Raw genomic sequence first — 15,826 nt, forward strand, 5'->3', positions numbered from 1 at the left:
CTCCATTTTGTGAAATGACTGATTACTTCCAGTTAGGGAGAGGCAGCTTCAATGGAGGCAAAATTTAAATGAGGACTTGGAGATCAGTTCGATTTTGGGAGCTAAATGTTGTGGAACTTGTGAGAGGGTTAAAGAGAGAGAATAGAGCACTGCGGTCGTAGCAGCAGGAAGTTTATTGTGATGGAATGTGTTATACGTGGTAAGAAAGTTTAAAACAAGATTGTAGAGGCCCTTAAGAATCACGCTAAGATGTCTAGCTTTTATTTAGGAATCACCAGAGAGTCTCCTGAAGGTTTTACACATGCAGTTCAGGATAAAAATTCAAGCAGCAGTAGTGACTGTTAGAGGAAAGAAGAAATTCCTGTTATGGTTTGGATGAACATGAATGAGGTCACGAGAAAAGCAGCACTGTGAGACTGCCAAGAGGATGGATGGTCCTGAGGATTACTGATCAGATAAAATCAGATAAAGTTTTCATTCCTGGATGTTGAAGGGATAAGAGAAGGAGGGTATTTCTGGGAAGCAGGGAAAGAACATGCAGTTGTTAATTTGAGGATAGATGTAGGAATCTCCAGGAACTGGCATTGGAAGTGAAAGTCTGGGACTTAGCAGAGTTTCTAAGTTAAGGAACATTAATGGGGAAGTAATTTGCATAGACATTGGTCGTTAACGTTGGGGATCACCTTGCTACACAAGGGTGAAAACGAGAGGCTAGCAGAGAACAGGACTTAAAAATGCTTGCTCATAAAATGGATTCAGAGACAGTTAACAAGACATGATCAGTTGGAAAGATCAGAAAGCAATCAATTGAGTACAGAATAAGGAGAGCCAGAGGAGGGAATTTTTCTTTTCTTTTTTTTTTTAATTGAAGGATAGCTAATTTACAATGTGTTAGTTTCAGGTGTCCAGAATAGTGATTCAGTTGTACACATATTTATATATATCTATATATCTATTCTTTTAGATTCTTTTCCTTTATAGATTATTAAAAGATACTGAGTATAGTTCCCTGTGCTATACAGTAGATCCTCGTTGGTTATCTGTTTTATATATAGCAGTGTATGTCTGTCAATCCCAAACTCCTAATTTATCCTGCTCCTTTCCCCTTTGGTAACCATAAATTTTTTTCTATGTCTGTGAGTCTATTTCTGTTTTGTAAGTAAGTTTATTTGTATCATTTTTTTAAATTAGATTCCACATATGGAATGATATTGTATGATATTTGTCTTCCTGTCTGACTTTCTTCACTTAGTATGATACTCTAGGTCCATCCATGTTGCTGCAAATGGCATTATTTTGCTCTTTATTATGGCTGAGTAATATTCTATTGTGTATATATATAAAATATGTATACACACCACATCTTCTTTATCCATTCATCTGTCAATGGACATTCAGATTATTTCCATGTCTTGGCTATTGTAAATAGTGCTGCTATGAACATAGGGATACATGAATCTCTTTGAAGTATAGTTTTCTCTGGATATATGTCCAGGAGTGAGATCATTGGGGCATATGGTAACTATTTTTAGTTTTTTAAGGAACCTCCATACTGTTCTCCAGTGGCTGCAATTTACATTCCCACCAACAGTTGTAGGAGGGTTCCCTTTTCTCACACACCCTCGCCAGCATTTATTATTTGCTGACTTTTTGGTGATGGCCATTCTGACTGGTGTGAGGTGATACCTCATTATAGTTTTGATTTGCATTTCTCTAATAATTAGCGATGTTGAGCATCTTTTCATGTGCCTGTTGGCCACCTCTGTGTCTTCTTTAGAGAAATGTCTATTTAGATCTTCTGCCCTTTTTTAATTGGGTTTTTTTGTTTTGTTCTGTTTTTTTATATTGAGCTGCATGGCCTGTTTATTTTGGAAATTAATCCCTTGTCGGTCACAGAGGAAAGAATTTTAAAAAAAGGCTTGATCAACTGTGGCAAATCTGGAAAAGGTGTCTGGAAGGGTAAGGACTGAATAAAGACAGATTAAGCAAATGAGAAAATAGGCTTAATGGTGGCACTGGAGTGAGAAGAAGAGCAAGGTTTTTTTTTTAATTGAAGTATAGTTGATTTACAATGTTGTGTTAATTTCTGCTGTACAGCAAAGTGACTCAGTTATACACATATATACATTCTTTCTCATATTCTTCTCCATTATGATTTATCACAGGAGATTAACTATAGTTCCCTGTGCTATACAGTAGGACCTTGTTGTTTATCCATTCTAAATGTGATAGTTTGCATCTACTAACCCCAGATTCCCAGTTCATCCCTCCCTCTCTTCCTCCCCTTGTCAACCCCAAATCTATTCTCTATGTCTGTGAATCTGTTTCTACTTCATAGATAGGTTCATTTGTGCCATATTTTAGATTCTGCATATAAGAGATATGGTATTTTGTTTTTTTTAATTGCTGAGTAATAGCCCATTGTATATATATACCACTTCTTTATCCATTCACCTGCCGATGGACATTTAGGTTGTTTCCATGTTTTACCTATTGTGACTAGTGCTGCTATGAACATTGGCATGAATGTGTCTTTTTGAATTAGAGTTTTGCCTGGATGTATGCCCAGGAGTGGGATTGCTGGGTCATATTTTTAGTTTTGTGTGGAACCTCCATACTGTTTTCCATAGCGGCTGTACCAATTTACATTCCCACCAACAGTGTAGAAGGGTTCCCTCTTCTCCACACCCTCTCCAGCATTTATTGTTTGTAGACTTTTTGATGATGGCCATTCTGACCAGTGTGAGGTGATACCTCATTGTAGTTTTGATTTGCATTTCTCTAATAATTAGCAATGTTGAGAATCATTTCATGTGCTTATTGGGCACCTGTATGTCTTCTTTGGAGAAACGCCTATTTAGGTCTTCTGCCCATTTTTTGATTGGATGGTTTTTTTTTTTTGTTATAGAGCTGTATGAGCTGTTTGTTTATTCTTAAGACATGTGGGGCACCTCATGAATGTGGACTGGTCCCTCTTGGAAAAGATAGTACTTTAAAGAGGGGCAGAGTCAAGAGGATACTTTTCTGAGCTATTCTAAAATAGGACAGAACAGGCTATTACAGAAACAGAATTCATCGATATTCAGTCCCTTCCTTCACCAAGTAATTTCATATGTATCTTTCCAACTTTATTGAGGAATAATTGCCAAATATAGTAGTACATATTTAAAATGTACAATGTGATGATTTTCTATATTTCTATATACACACGCTGTGAATGTTACCAAGATCAAGATAATTAACTGAGTCTATGATGAGAATGTTTAAGATCTACTGTCAGCAACTTTCAGGTATACAGTACTGTTACTCAGTATAGTCACCTTGTTGCACATTAGAGTCTCAGGACTCATTCTTCTTGTAACCATACAATATATGTCTTTTTCTGACTGGCTTCACTTAGTATAATGCCCTCCAGATTCATCCATGTCATTGCAGATGGCAGGATTTTCTCCTTTTAATCGCTAAAGAATATTCCAGTGTGTGTGTATAAAATCACATTTTATTTATCCATTCATTCATCAAAGGAAACTGAGGTTGCTTCCATGTGTTAGATATTGTGAATATACTGCAGAGAACAAAGGTATGCCCATATCTCTTTGAGACAGTAATTTCATTTTCTTTGGATATATACCCAGGAGTGGGATTGCTGGGTCATATGGTAGTTTTATTTTTAATGTTTGAAGGAACCAACATCCTGTTTTCTATAGTGACTGTACCAATGTACATTTCCACCAACTGTGTGTAAGGTTTTCCTTTTCTCTTTATCAATTTTCTATTGGGAACAATCGTGTGAACCTCTGAGCAGTACTGTAGTACAGTTAAATAGAAACTCAAATCCTGTCACGTTCTCAAAATGTTATGTTCTGAAAGCCATATTACACTTTCATACATCTTGCAGCTATAATTTGAACACTGGATTTTTCCTTTGAAGTTATAAACATTGGCCTTCATTTTCTAACTTATGTGCAATACTCAGGACTACTTACAGAATTTAATGAGATACTAATTTTACCATACAAATGTTTACTTTTTTAAAATTTGGTCTCCTTAACTAAGTGATGATATCTTAAGGGCTAAATTTGTACTATTTTTATTTTTCACACTGCATATAACACATTGGCACAGCGTAAATACTCATTGAACATTTTGTGACTGGTTAATTTACTGGTACTTCTACTTTATAAGATCATTTAATATGCCATATGTAGATCCCAGTAAAAAAGTATCTGTGGAGTAATTTATACCATCAAAAAATTTTATTATAAACTACTTCACTCTGTAAGGAAATTTAGATGGCAAAACCTCTCTTTTGTTCCTTTCTCTCCCCTCCTTTTTAAATATTATTTTACACTTATTATCAAATCCACAATGTCCTGAATCTTTGCTGCTTCTAACGCTAACAAGACCACCTAGAAAGTCATTATTTTGTAACTAACGTGGACTCTGTGTTTCCTCAGAAGATGTATGCAACCAGCCCTTACTCTGATCCCGTTGTGTCCATGGACTTGGATCCACAGCCGATCACAGATGAAGAAGAAGGCTTGATCTGGGTTGTCGGTCCTGTCCTTGCAGTGGTCTTTATCATCTGCATTGTCATAGCTATTCTTCTTTATAAAAGGTAGGTCTGCCTGATATTTCTATTGCAGTCTTGGGGGATGCCTTATTTTTGAAGACTTTGTCATCCTTCTATGGTCAGTATGTGGCTGATTTTCGTAGAAATACTTCCAATAATCGCTGGAAAACGTATCCATTAGCATTAGAATGAAATGTAAAGACTGGGCTATTTAAAATCTCATTCAGCAAGTGGGATAGACTCTGTTGCCCAGCAGGCGTGGATCCCAGCCTAGCTCACACTGGATTGTTTCAGATCGTTAATTGTTCCATTTCAGCATAGTTTTTTGAAACACTCTTACAAGTTTGCACATCTGTGTCCATTTCATAAGCCTAACTTGCATGTGCTGAGATTTCTTCCCCCCTGTGGCTATTTCTCGGAATGTAGCAAAAGTAGCTAAAAATTGAAGAGCAAAGAAAGAAAAGAGAGGAAGAGGATGAAGTTTCCCTTTCTCACTTTTCTTCTAACCCTTAGTCCACATCTTTAGTAGTGAATTCTCATTTGTGTCCATGAGGGAATGCAAGGTGCCATTTTCCTTTAGAAAAAAATATAACCTTAGTTTTGATACTGCCCCCAAGTATCAACATGATTTAGTGTCTTTGACTGCAGGTAGGATGCAAATAATCCACATTAACCCATGTTCTCTGATCTACTCTTTTGTCAGTCCTATCTCTGCCTCCATTACATATAAGCAAGATTTTTCCCCCAGGTCACTGGATAGAAGACATTAGTAATTCTTCTCCCCGTAAATCCTTCTTACCTAAAAAATATTATATACAAAATTTTAAAAGTTAACATACACTCAAACATTTAGAATGACTAAATTCTGAATTATCTCCCTTTATGGCAATTTTTCTTCTCTTCTGATCCAAATTTTATTTTCATGAAACTTTAACATGTATTCCCATTTTCCTTTGTAGTGTGTCATCTTTCAGAATGCTACTGTGATGGTGCTCTCTTCCTTCTGCTACAAGATAGTTTTTTGCTCTCTCTTCTTGCCTCACCAGAACCTTGACCTTCAAAATTAGATGAGAAGGTCTTCATTTTGATTCTTGCTTACACGTTTAATCTGACAATCTTATTTTCATTAAGTAGTCCTACCTGCATTCCTTAGATCTTCTTATGTTCTTGGATTAGATCTTTTTTCATAAGCTTTTCTCTTGACTCAAAAAAAATACCTTTCAAGATACTTCTCCTTAGAAAAATTTTCTAAAATTTTCTCTTATGAGGCTGTATTCCATTCTATTCCAGGGCTGAGAAACAAAAGGACACGTTAAAGAAGTTCATACCCATAGCCCATTAAGTCACCTATCCTCTTTAAGAATTGGAAAGAATGAAAAAAAAAAATCCATCATCATTTTTCCTGATCCCTGCCCTCACTCAATGGTCCACTCCTTAAAACAGCTGAAAACTCAAGTGATTAAAGGCCAAATATCTTAGTTGCCGGTTTCAATCTTCCCATCCCAGTCTGTATCTTATCAGTGTGTATGGCAAAGGAGCCTGTTGTATTTGATCACATCTCTTTTGTATAAGAGCTAAGGGCAGGAAGTGCGAGGTCCCCACATGCCCCAGAACAGTAAGAGAGCCTATGTGAGTCCAAGCAAGAGCCAGTACCCTTTGCTCTTCCTGTACTGCACTTAATACCAGAGGAGAATACAATAAGAAAAAAGTAAAAATAGAATTATAATTGTTTTCGGTGAAACATTTGAGTGGTCACATCCTACAGTGGGAGTCAGATGAGAAGACAAGTGCTTGTTGAAAGTTACATTTCTAGACCATATCACATGACATTTTGTGATTACTCAAAATGAACAAGATGCTTACTTGTTTTTAAGCTGTGTTTTGTTCAGATCTATCTAGCAATCAGTAGGTCATGACACTTAATAGATGTGTGCATGGCCTTGTGAATTAGTTATGTAAATGTGAAGAAATAAGATCATAACCTTGGTAATTAGAAATCCTTTAAATATTAAGTTTTCTTTATTCACACATGCTTGAAAAAAATCAACTGTTATCATTTTTCCTAATCCTGAAAAAAGAGGCATCATATTTAAAGATTTTATGGCTGTTAAAGTTGCATTTTAGTGTGTGCATATGTAAGCATCGTCTAATGCAATTGTTGGGAAATGCACACATCCTCGAATGCTAAGTATATTTAGCTAACCATCTGAAAGCCCATGAAGCATTTCTGAAATAGAAATGCTTGCTTCAGCAGTAAAGAACATTCCTGACTTGAAATTCAAGTAGACCCAACAATGTCCTTCCTGATTATCATGAAACAGTTCAAGAGGAAATCTTCTGTAGGCAATGAATAGTGTCTTTAATAGCTTGGATTCTAAGCAAAGAAAATTATATAATAAACACTACATCCCTCTTTGTAGGTGCCTTTCAGGTTATTCATAGGTCATTGGTAATGACTCAGAATTGAATGAATTATCATTCTTACTATTATTAAAATATTTCCCTTCCTATATGCAAATAGTACTTTGAGTAGGGAATAAGTATAAAATGTCATCGACTCACATTATCTTGATCATCCTGTTGGTAGTAAAATATACACCTGTTTACAAGACACTTGTGTTAGGAATAGGTCTGTAGCTGTGGATGGTTTGTCCATATAAGGAAATACATTTCACTGAGCTGAGGAGACTTTGAGACTTATTCCTGTTAATTATATTAACACGGAACAGCACACTTTTTATTTCACATTCTATTCATTTCACTTTGTTTTAAATTTAATCATTGAAAACCTATAATACATTGATAATCAATGACAAAACATATCACTGAGGCTTTGCAAGGGCCCTAAAGGGCCATCAGAATAGTAAAGTATGTTTGGTGGTGGGTCTTTAGTGTTAATTTTCTTGCACTAGGATTTTTTTGAAATTCTGTACATTATATGTGATACATACAATGATTTAGCAATTTAAACTGCAGAGAGAAGATGTAGCAAGCTTTAGGAAAAAACTCACCTAGGAAGCAGGAAACCTGAGTTCAAGTCCCAGCTCTGTGAGTAGCTGGCCATATGGGGTAGAAAGTGATGCTAACACTCCGGGCCTCGGTTTCTTCACTTAATAAAATATATAAGTGGGTAGATTAAGATACTTGACCTTTTTTAATCTGAGAGCCTAAAAAACCAAGTAATAGAATGAGTACGATATTATTTCTGCCTCCAGTGCATGTGTATGTTTTCTAAATGACTCCATGTTGCCCTTCATCTCTCCTCCCCTACAAAGAGAAAAAGAATCCATAAAGCAATGGCCTCCTCTCTGATGTTCATCTACCCTGCACATCTGTTACATATGTAAGGCTTCTCAGTCTTTAGTTCTACAACTGTCGAGGGATTATTTCTATAGAAAATATTCTTAAAATGTTGACCTGACTCTACGAAAAGCATTTCAAGATGGATGCGAAGTATGTATCACGTACCATGGAAGGAACAAAATGAATTGGATGAGGACATTGGAAAGCACTAAGGCAGGTTCTAGACCAAATTAACATTCTAGAATGGTAATCGTCTGGTACAAGTGGATACTGTAGAGGGTAAATAATTTCCATCCCCACCCCAAAATGTTTGTGTGAAGACCATGAGGTAGATGTGACTAAAATACAGACTTCAGCTTTTTCACCTTTTCCCAGTTCCAACACTGGCTCCCTGTGGGCTCTACCTTTTTAATCTTCTTTTTGTATCGACCCTACATGTATTTCCATGGTGTTATCAAAGAAATGCAGTCCAGAATATTCTGAGCTGCTCTGAAGAAACAGGCTGCCACAGCCATCCACACTGGGCAATGCCTTCTAGCCTTTAAGCAGGTCCTTCCCTAATCCTGGAAAGCCTTTCTGCTCACTTCACAACCACGCCTCTTGGCCTGGCAAACGCTAGAAGCAAGCTGAGATCCACTTACTAAATGAAAGCCTTTCTGAGTGCCCTCCTCGTGTCCTCTTTACCAGTTCAGGCTGCCTCAGGGTCCCCTTCTCTATGCTCTTAAAGCACTTCCTACTTCTCTGTGTTATAGCACCTACCGCATTACTGCTATTGCCCATTTTCTGGGCTTCTGGCCCCACTAAACTGTAGGTCAAGGACTCTTATTCCTCACTGTCTCCGTAGTAGAGTGCATGGCACAGGGGGCTACTGAGTAATCAAATTTATACAAGTCACATAGTGATAAACAAACTCAGTTCCCTCGTCTTATTTACTCCATCACTCGTTATCACCTTCATCTTGACTGGCAAGAGCGGTAATAAAACCCTCAGCCTGTAATCTACATACACCACTTCCAAAAGATCTTAAACTTAAGTATCTGCACCAGATATGTGCCCGTGGGTGCAGGAAGGCTCACACTTCTGTCGCAGAGGGAATGAATTGCACACTGTGCACTGGTTCATCCGGATACTCAACAGCCTTTTCATATACAAAACTGGCAATTCACGAGGTATTGCTCTTCCTATCAGAGGAACAGATTTTCCTACAACTGATTAATGACCTCGCTGATTAACAATAAGCAAGTTAGGAACATTTGTAGAATTTTTTTTAAAAACCTGGCACAACCAGCTAAATCACTTTAAGAATCCAAAGAACCTGTGTGTTTGATATCATTTTCATTATTCACTTTGTGTGTGTTTGTACAATTTAAATGTGGACTTTGTAATTTTGCAAAGAAATGGACTGGATTAACTTAAAGCCAGATACTCTAGCAATATGGGTGTATACGTCATCGGCATTGAGGTGGACCTGATACCTTTATTTTTGCAATTAAGAACTCACTAAATACTTTGCAATTTGCCTCAACATGAAGACTGTTCAGATGAATTCTTTTTAGGTGAAGGTTATACTCGCTGCATAAAGAACATGGTTAAACAATCCACATATTATCACAAGTGAAAGCGTCTATGAGAATGAGCTGGAAATGTTCACAGACAGCAGGGCCTCTGTGACTAGGAAAATATCTGTCATGTCAGTGGCTGGTAGTAAAATACTTTTCTGGATTCGCGCAGCTATATAGAGGGGTCATGCTCTGTAGATTTATAATGATGAGTATATTTTCCAAAACTGAAAATGTATTTAATCTTTTACTGGAAAAAAAAGATTTATGATCACCTTACTTGTCAAAAGGTGTTTGAAGAAATCATTTCTGCCACTTTATTACCTTGTGGTGTATTATACCATTGTGCCAATTTTTGTGCAGATCAGTGCAATTTGCAAGTATTTTAAGTCATTAAAGGATAATGCACCTCTTAACTGAAGACTTTATTTTAAATGAACTAAATTTCTTATACAGAATGATGTTATAGTCCCATTAAGTACATTAGTAGTTGTCTCATGGCATGTTTTGTAAAAATCAAATTATCTCTCTACCATCAAACACTTCCTGGGATATAATTAATCGTGGCAGTGTTTTGTAGGTTGATGACTAAAAGTGAATCTGACATTAACACACACACAAAAAATGCTTTGCTTAGCCATGTACCCTCAAGTCCTCCATTTGCTTCATGATTAGAGGCCTTTAAATATTTAAATATGCTATCATTTTCTAATATGTGTCAGTTATATATCCCTGATTATGAGCACTGTTAAATCTTGGTTGTCATGGTTACTCTTGTTACCATTGGCCAACTAACATTTAGCCTTTCTTTTTCTTTTTTTGCTGCATTAAAATGGAGCAGTAAACCTGACAGGTGAGGAATAGAGAACAAATCCCTTTAATGCTCAGTACAAGGGAAAAAGCAGATACGGGTAGACTTTGGAGGTGTTGAGCGGGTGAGGGTGGAGGTTGGATATGAAAGATGAAACTGGCAAGGGGAAGATGGACAAAGCCTAGATATATAAAATAATTTTGATATTAAAATGATTCAGGGGGAACTAGGTTGTCTGTATATGAAGATAAAATAGATTATTTAAAGCTAAATTTAGAAGGTAGTAAAGCCAGTCTCTTGAGTTTTGTTTGCAGTCAAGGTTAAATGAGCATTTGTATGTGTTAATGTGAGCCGTTTTTGTTTTGTTTTTACTGAAAGTTTGATCTCAAGACACTTGGAACAGAAATACTTGCATTTTCACACCCTGCTAATATTGATGCCAGTACCTTAGTGAAAACATATTTAATTCCAAATTATTTTTCCTGTCTTCCAGCCTTGACTAATAATAGCCATAATAATAACACCTGTACTGTTTGATAAGGATCTCAGTGCTCATTTAATCTGCCTTCCTGCCAATGTTGTATCCCAGGGGTTCTCAATGAGTGGTCCCTGAACAAGTAGCAGTAGCATCAGCATCACCTAGGAACTTGATAGAAATACAAATTCTTGGCCCCCGGACCCAGACCTACTGAATCAGAACCTCTGGGGGTTGGTCCAGCAGCCTACAGTTTAACAAGCCCTCTTAGGTGACTCTGATGCACACGAAAGTTTGAGAATTACTGCTTTATTATTTGCACTAAAATCGCTTAACACTGGTCAGCAAGCTGCATTACACTTTCACTGGCAGGAAACTGACTACCTCTGAGAAGGTGTGCTTGCCATTAGTCCAGCAGAAAAACATATGCAAAATAGGTTTTTTTTTAGCCAAGAGTCAAAACACTTTGAATCCACTTAATACGCTCAGAAACCTACCTTCTCATGATAATACTGTCCACATGTCACAATTTCATCACTACCTTCTTGTTCTATTCAGATGAGAGAGTTGGCCCAAAACTTAGATATCATCTTCTAAAGCTCCTCCTCTATTTTATAAGTGAAGAAATTAAGAAAGTTTGTAGTTGACTTACCCAAGGAGATACACACCAGTAGGGGCAGAGTTGGGGTTCCATTCTTCATGACGTCAGAATCGTTAAGTGTCCGAACTGAATTCTTTGAAATCTGTTAATATTCAAATAAATATATTTCTTCCCAAAGCCTGTACTTATATGTCTGAATATCTTTGTTCCAAGTAAACAGATATAATCTTCTGCATGATCTCCCTTTGTTTTCATTCCCCACTTCACCTGTAGATAAGTCAGGTGAGAACAAGTGAAAATAACCCCACTTAAGACCATAAGCAGCATTTGTGTTGTACAGTACTTACAGCCCAAGACACATATTTTAATACTATTAGCAGCTTCTGCCATATCTGAAATGTCATGTGATCTTCTGTTTCCTTTTTACCCAGGTAACTCCTGCACCTGGTAGATACTTCTCTCTGTAAGAAATACACTTACCCTAGGGCTTTAGAATCCTAGTAGAACAAATAGCAAGGCAACATGCAGAATCTGTTTCCAGTCACCATTTGCTGCTTTTATCTAGTTGAAACTGAGAATAATGAGATTTCTGAAAACTTACCAGAAAAATAATGTTACTCCTTACGTTCATGTTGGGCCTGACATAGACCATTATATGCCATTTAATACTTTGCAACAGTAAATTCAGTTTTTAAAAATGACCACTGTTACTAACAATGACCACACTCTTCATCTTGCACATCTCCCTTAGAAATTCTTTGTTAGAAAACAAAATTTTCACACACTTCTGTTTAAAAATAATGAGATGAGAGTGTGGGTAGCCAGAATTACCCATGTTGTCACCAAAACTAAACAAAGCAAAATAAAATTTAAACAGCTGATTTTCCTAGCTGGCTAGGATTTTTTTGAGCCTGGTTTCTTGGAGAGTATCTCATTTGCACAGATTAAATGAGGGAGAAGTTAGTTATTAAATGTCAGGACCTCTCTCTCACTTATGACAAGTATGAATTATAATTTTAGCCCCATGCTCTGGGTTATGTTCCTGGCACCAGAGAAACTGACTAAATGTCTTTAGAGAGTATTCTTTTCTTTCCCTCTGTCTCACTGTCCCTCTGCTTGGCCTCCGTGCAGAGGACGATAAGGAGGGTGTCCCACAATACCTGCAAGAGTGAGCGTCTCCTTGCCCAGATGTGTCTATCTTCATGTGGTTTCCATAATCCTGCAAGAAAAGGTGTAGAGCCACTTTGAAAAGGGATAAAAATCCAGGTTTTAGTCATTGGATCTGGCACATCAGTAAAGAAATGTGCCAAATTGTGTGAAAAGACCGAAACCTGAGAAGGGCCACTGGGATTACTTGGAGAAGACCAACCATGTGTTTGTGACGCGTGGGATTGATTGGCTGGCCACACTCGGTGGTGTTTCATTAACCCATTTAGATTCTGCGTCTTCAGTAGTAAACTGTATCTCTGTATTGTGAGGCACATACCCACAGCATAAACATAGGGACATTTTCTGCTCTGAAAGTGGTGATCATGTCCTCCTTTCACATCGTCTTCCTAGCCCCCTTTTCTCTTCCTTCTCCTATCTCTCTAACCAGCCCTCCATTTCTTCTTTTCTTTTCCTTCTCATTTTCCACTCTATGTAACTGGAGCTGCCAGTACCTTTGGCAAGCCTCCGATTCACGCTTTCCTCTGATTGGTAGTATGCTTTGGCAGTACGCTCTGTCCTAAGGCTATACCTGACACTTTTAGGTAGAAACAGAAAATCCTGAGACAGGTTAATCCAAAGTTCTGAGAGAGCAAGGTGTCTAACAGGACTCACCCCCCAAAATTCATTCCACTGAGGATGTTTTGCCGAAGGCATTGCACTTGAGCAAATCAAGTGTGCTTTCCCTTCACATCAATCTTCCCTTCATCCCCTGGTTGGTTTTATTCTATACAGATGAGCAGAGATGGAAAGAAAGGCTATTTAACAGGAGCCCTCTGGCTAACCATCGAACGACCTGGGTGGCACTGAAGGAGAGCCCATTGCCACAGCAACACTAATGAGCTATACCACATAACAAAACGAGAAAGGCAGAGTTCCTAAACACCGCTGCACCCTTTCCCCAAATAAGAAATGCCTTAGCTCTGAGCAGGGGTGAGATGCTAGGATTGTGACTCCAGCCTGGATATTGCTGGGGTCTGTATTTGAAGTAAAACACTGAAAGTTTCTTCATTCGTTAAGTTAGTCTTTAATCTAATTCAACCTTAAAGGAAATAGCTAGGTACCACTCTGTGATTATTTGTTTGGAAAAAAAATGGATAAAAAAATCTTAGGAAAAAACCCCGACATTTCTTGAATAGACATTTATTATAATTACATTATGACACCTTAAGCAAGAATAGTTAGCTTGACACCATAAACAGCCCCCACTGTTGGAATGTGAAAGAGAAAAGGGATGTTGGTTTTGTGTGGTCCCGATTCTCCTCCCAGGTGTTAGGCTAACTTGAAATGTTAGAAATGCACTTAGTATATTTATCTGGTTATGGGAAAAGCCAGTGCAGGTCCACTCTGTAGCCACCAGTTATGTATCCTAAAGGGAAAAGGAGGGCGGCAGATTTAGCTGTTGGGCTTGAGCCCCAGTAGTTTCTGTGAGTTTTTTCCCATGGTAACCACAATCTTAGTGTTGGTTAGTATGATTATTCTATCCTGTTCCTCACAAATAGAACTAGTGCATAACGGAGAAGAGCTGAACAAGTTTCCAAACCTATCTCACCAACACCTCCTTAAACCTAAAGGCAACATCACTGAATTATTTAATTCCAGAGCTAAAGAAGGACTTTGAGATCATCCTACTTAAAAATGTCGGACCTGAGGAAACACTGTAGGCCAGGAGAGAAACAAGTAACCTGAACAAAGTCACAAAGGTTAACAAGTTTTAAAACGGAAAACGGGGTGGGGGGGGGTATGGGAAAAATAACTCTCTGTTTTTTTTTTAATATTTCCGTTTCTTTGGTTGTCTTACTCTTAAATTTTCATTCCCTCCCTATAGGAAGAGGGCAGAGTCCGACTCTAGAAAGAGCAGCATACCAAACAGTAAGGAGGTCCCTTCACACCATCCGACAGACCCAGTAGAACTGAGGCGCCTTAATTTCCAAACACCAGGTAAGAGGCGTGACTCATCTTGCCCATAACATAGTGTTTACTGAAAGCTGTATTGCCCCTTGATAGAGCCTTGAGAGGTGAATATATCACTTTATTTCAAACAATTGTCCTCCTCTTTTACTTTACTATTATTGAGACTTACCAAAACATGTCTTGAAAGGAAATTGCATTCTTTGTGTGAATCTGAGGTGGTGTGGGAAAAAGCAAAAAAAATAATTTTCCTTCAAATTTTGGAAAAACTATACTCTTAAGAATATCTACCATTTTTATGGGCTGAGCACAGTTGATTATTTTCAATGACACCTATCTGGAAAGAATCCACTTTCTCATAAAGCAAATGAGTGGAAGGATGGATGAATGTTACCTCATTCATCTCATTGGGAAAGAATACTTTTTTTTTCTCTATTTCCCTATTAATTTGTGTCTGTGTTACTCTGAAAGAAAGAAGAAGGGAGGAAGAAAAACAAAACGAGGGAAAAATGTGTATCTTTGTAAATATAACCTTTACTACATCTCACTGACCAATTTAGGTTTCTTACTGGGGAGACACACTAAGGGACTGAGGATAAGAAAAATATGCTTGTTTCTTAAAGAACAGTAAGTGCTTCAACAGACGAGAAATATTATTCCTATGGAGGGGCATTTTGTACAGTATTGTTAACAAGGCGAGCTCTATTTTGCTTTCTTTCACCTAAATCTTATGCCAAATGAATGGCAAATAATGAATGCTAGAGAGCTAAAAACATAAAACTGAGTGGCACTGTCTTAACACCTGATGCTAATGGACAAAATTAGAGCTGATCTAAGAAATCTATTTGATTAAAATTTGATGGTAATATTGGACCCCAAATTGTTTGAAAGTTTTGTGTGTGTGTCAGATGGAAATTCTACTCACAGTATGGTACACCACAGACTTATTAAACTACACATTTGCAGTGAATTGCTTTGATTTGAAAATACTGTTTATTGTACTTAGCATATTTTTTATTTTACGTGTAGATATGTCATAGTAACTAGTAACTATTCATTTAAAAGAAATGCCTGGCATTTTTTAATGTGGCTATACAAGTCATCATAGAAGTGGGTTGTTTTCTAAAATTCTATCTCAGATGAGGTTTGTTCTTTAAAAAGCAAAGGTATACCTTCATCAGCATAAAAGGGAAAAGAAAATTTTCACGGGGCCAAAACTCTCCTGTATGGGAATTTATTTAAAAGGCTGAGTATAGAGGCAACTGTAGCCCCAAAAGAAGAGAGCTGCAGGAGTGCTATTCCTCACCACCTCCAGCACCAACAGAGAATGTTTCCAGGCATAAACATGTGAATGGCAACTGTGTAGCAAGGATTATTAGCAGAGTGC

At 37.5% G+C, this 15,826-nt stretch overlaps 1 protein-coding gene across 1 annotated transcript in view; it reads left to right on the top strand.

Moving 5' to 3' along the window:
- PTPRD (protein tyrosine phosphatase receptor type D) overlaps positions 1-15,826 on the top strand; it is a 397,884-nt gene that overhangs the window by 259,141 nt on the left and 122,917 nt on the right. Inside the window, exons 22-24 of the mRNA XM_057723096.1 lie at positions 4,458-4,618; positions 10,274-10,288; positions 14,357-14,469. Of these exons, the coding sequence (XP_057579079.1) occupies positions 4,458-4,618; positions 10,274-10,288; positions 14,357-14,469 (289 nt within the window). The remainder of the gene's footprint in view (positions 1-4,457; positions 4,619-10,273; positions 10,289-14,356; positions 14,470-15,826) is intronic.

Source organism: Hippopotamus amphibius, chromosome 2, assembly GCF_030028045.1.
Source record: "Hippopotamus amphibius kiboko isolate mHipAmp2 chromosome 2, mHipAmp2.hap2, whole genome shotgun sequence".
In the NCBI taxonomy this organism is placed as follows: domain Eukaryota; kingdom Metazoa; phylum Chordata; class Mammalia; order Artiodactyla; family Hippopotamidae; genus Hippopotamus; species Hippopotamus amphibius.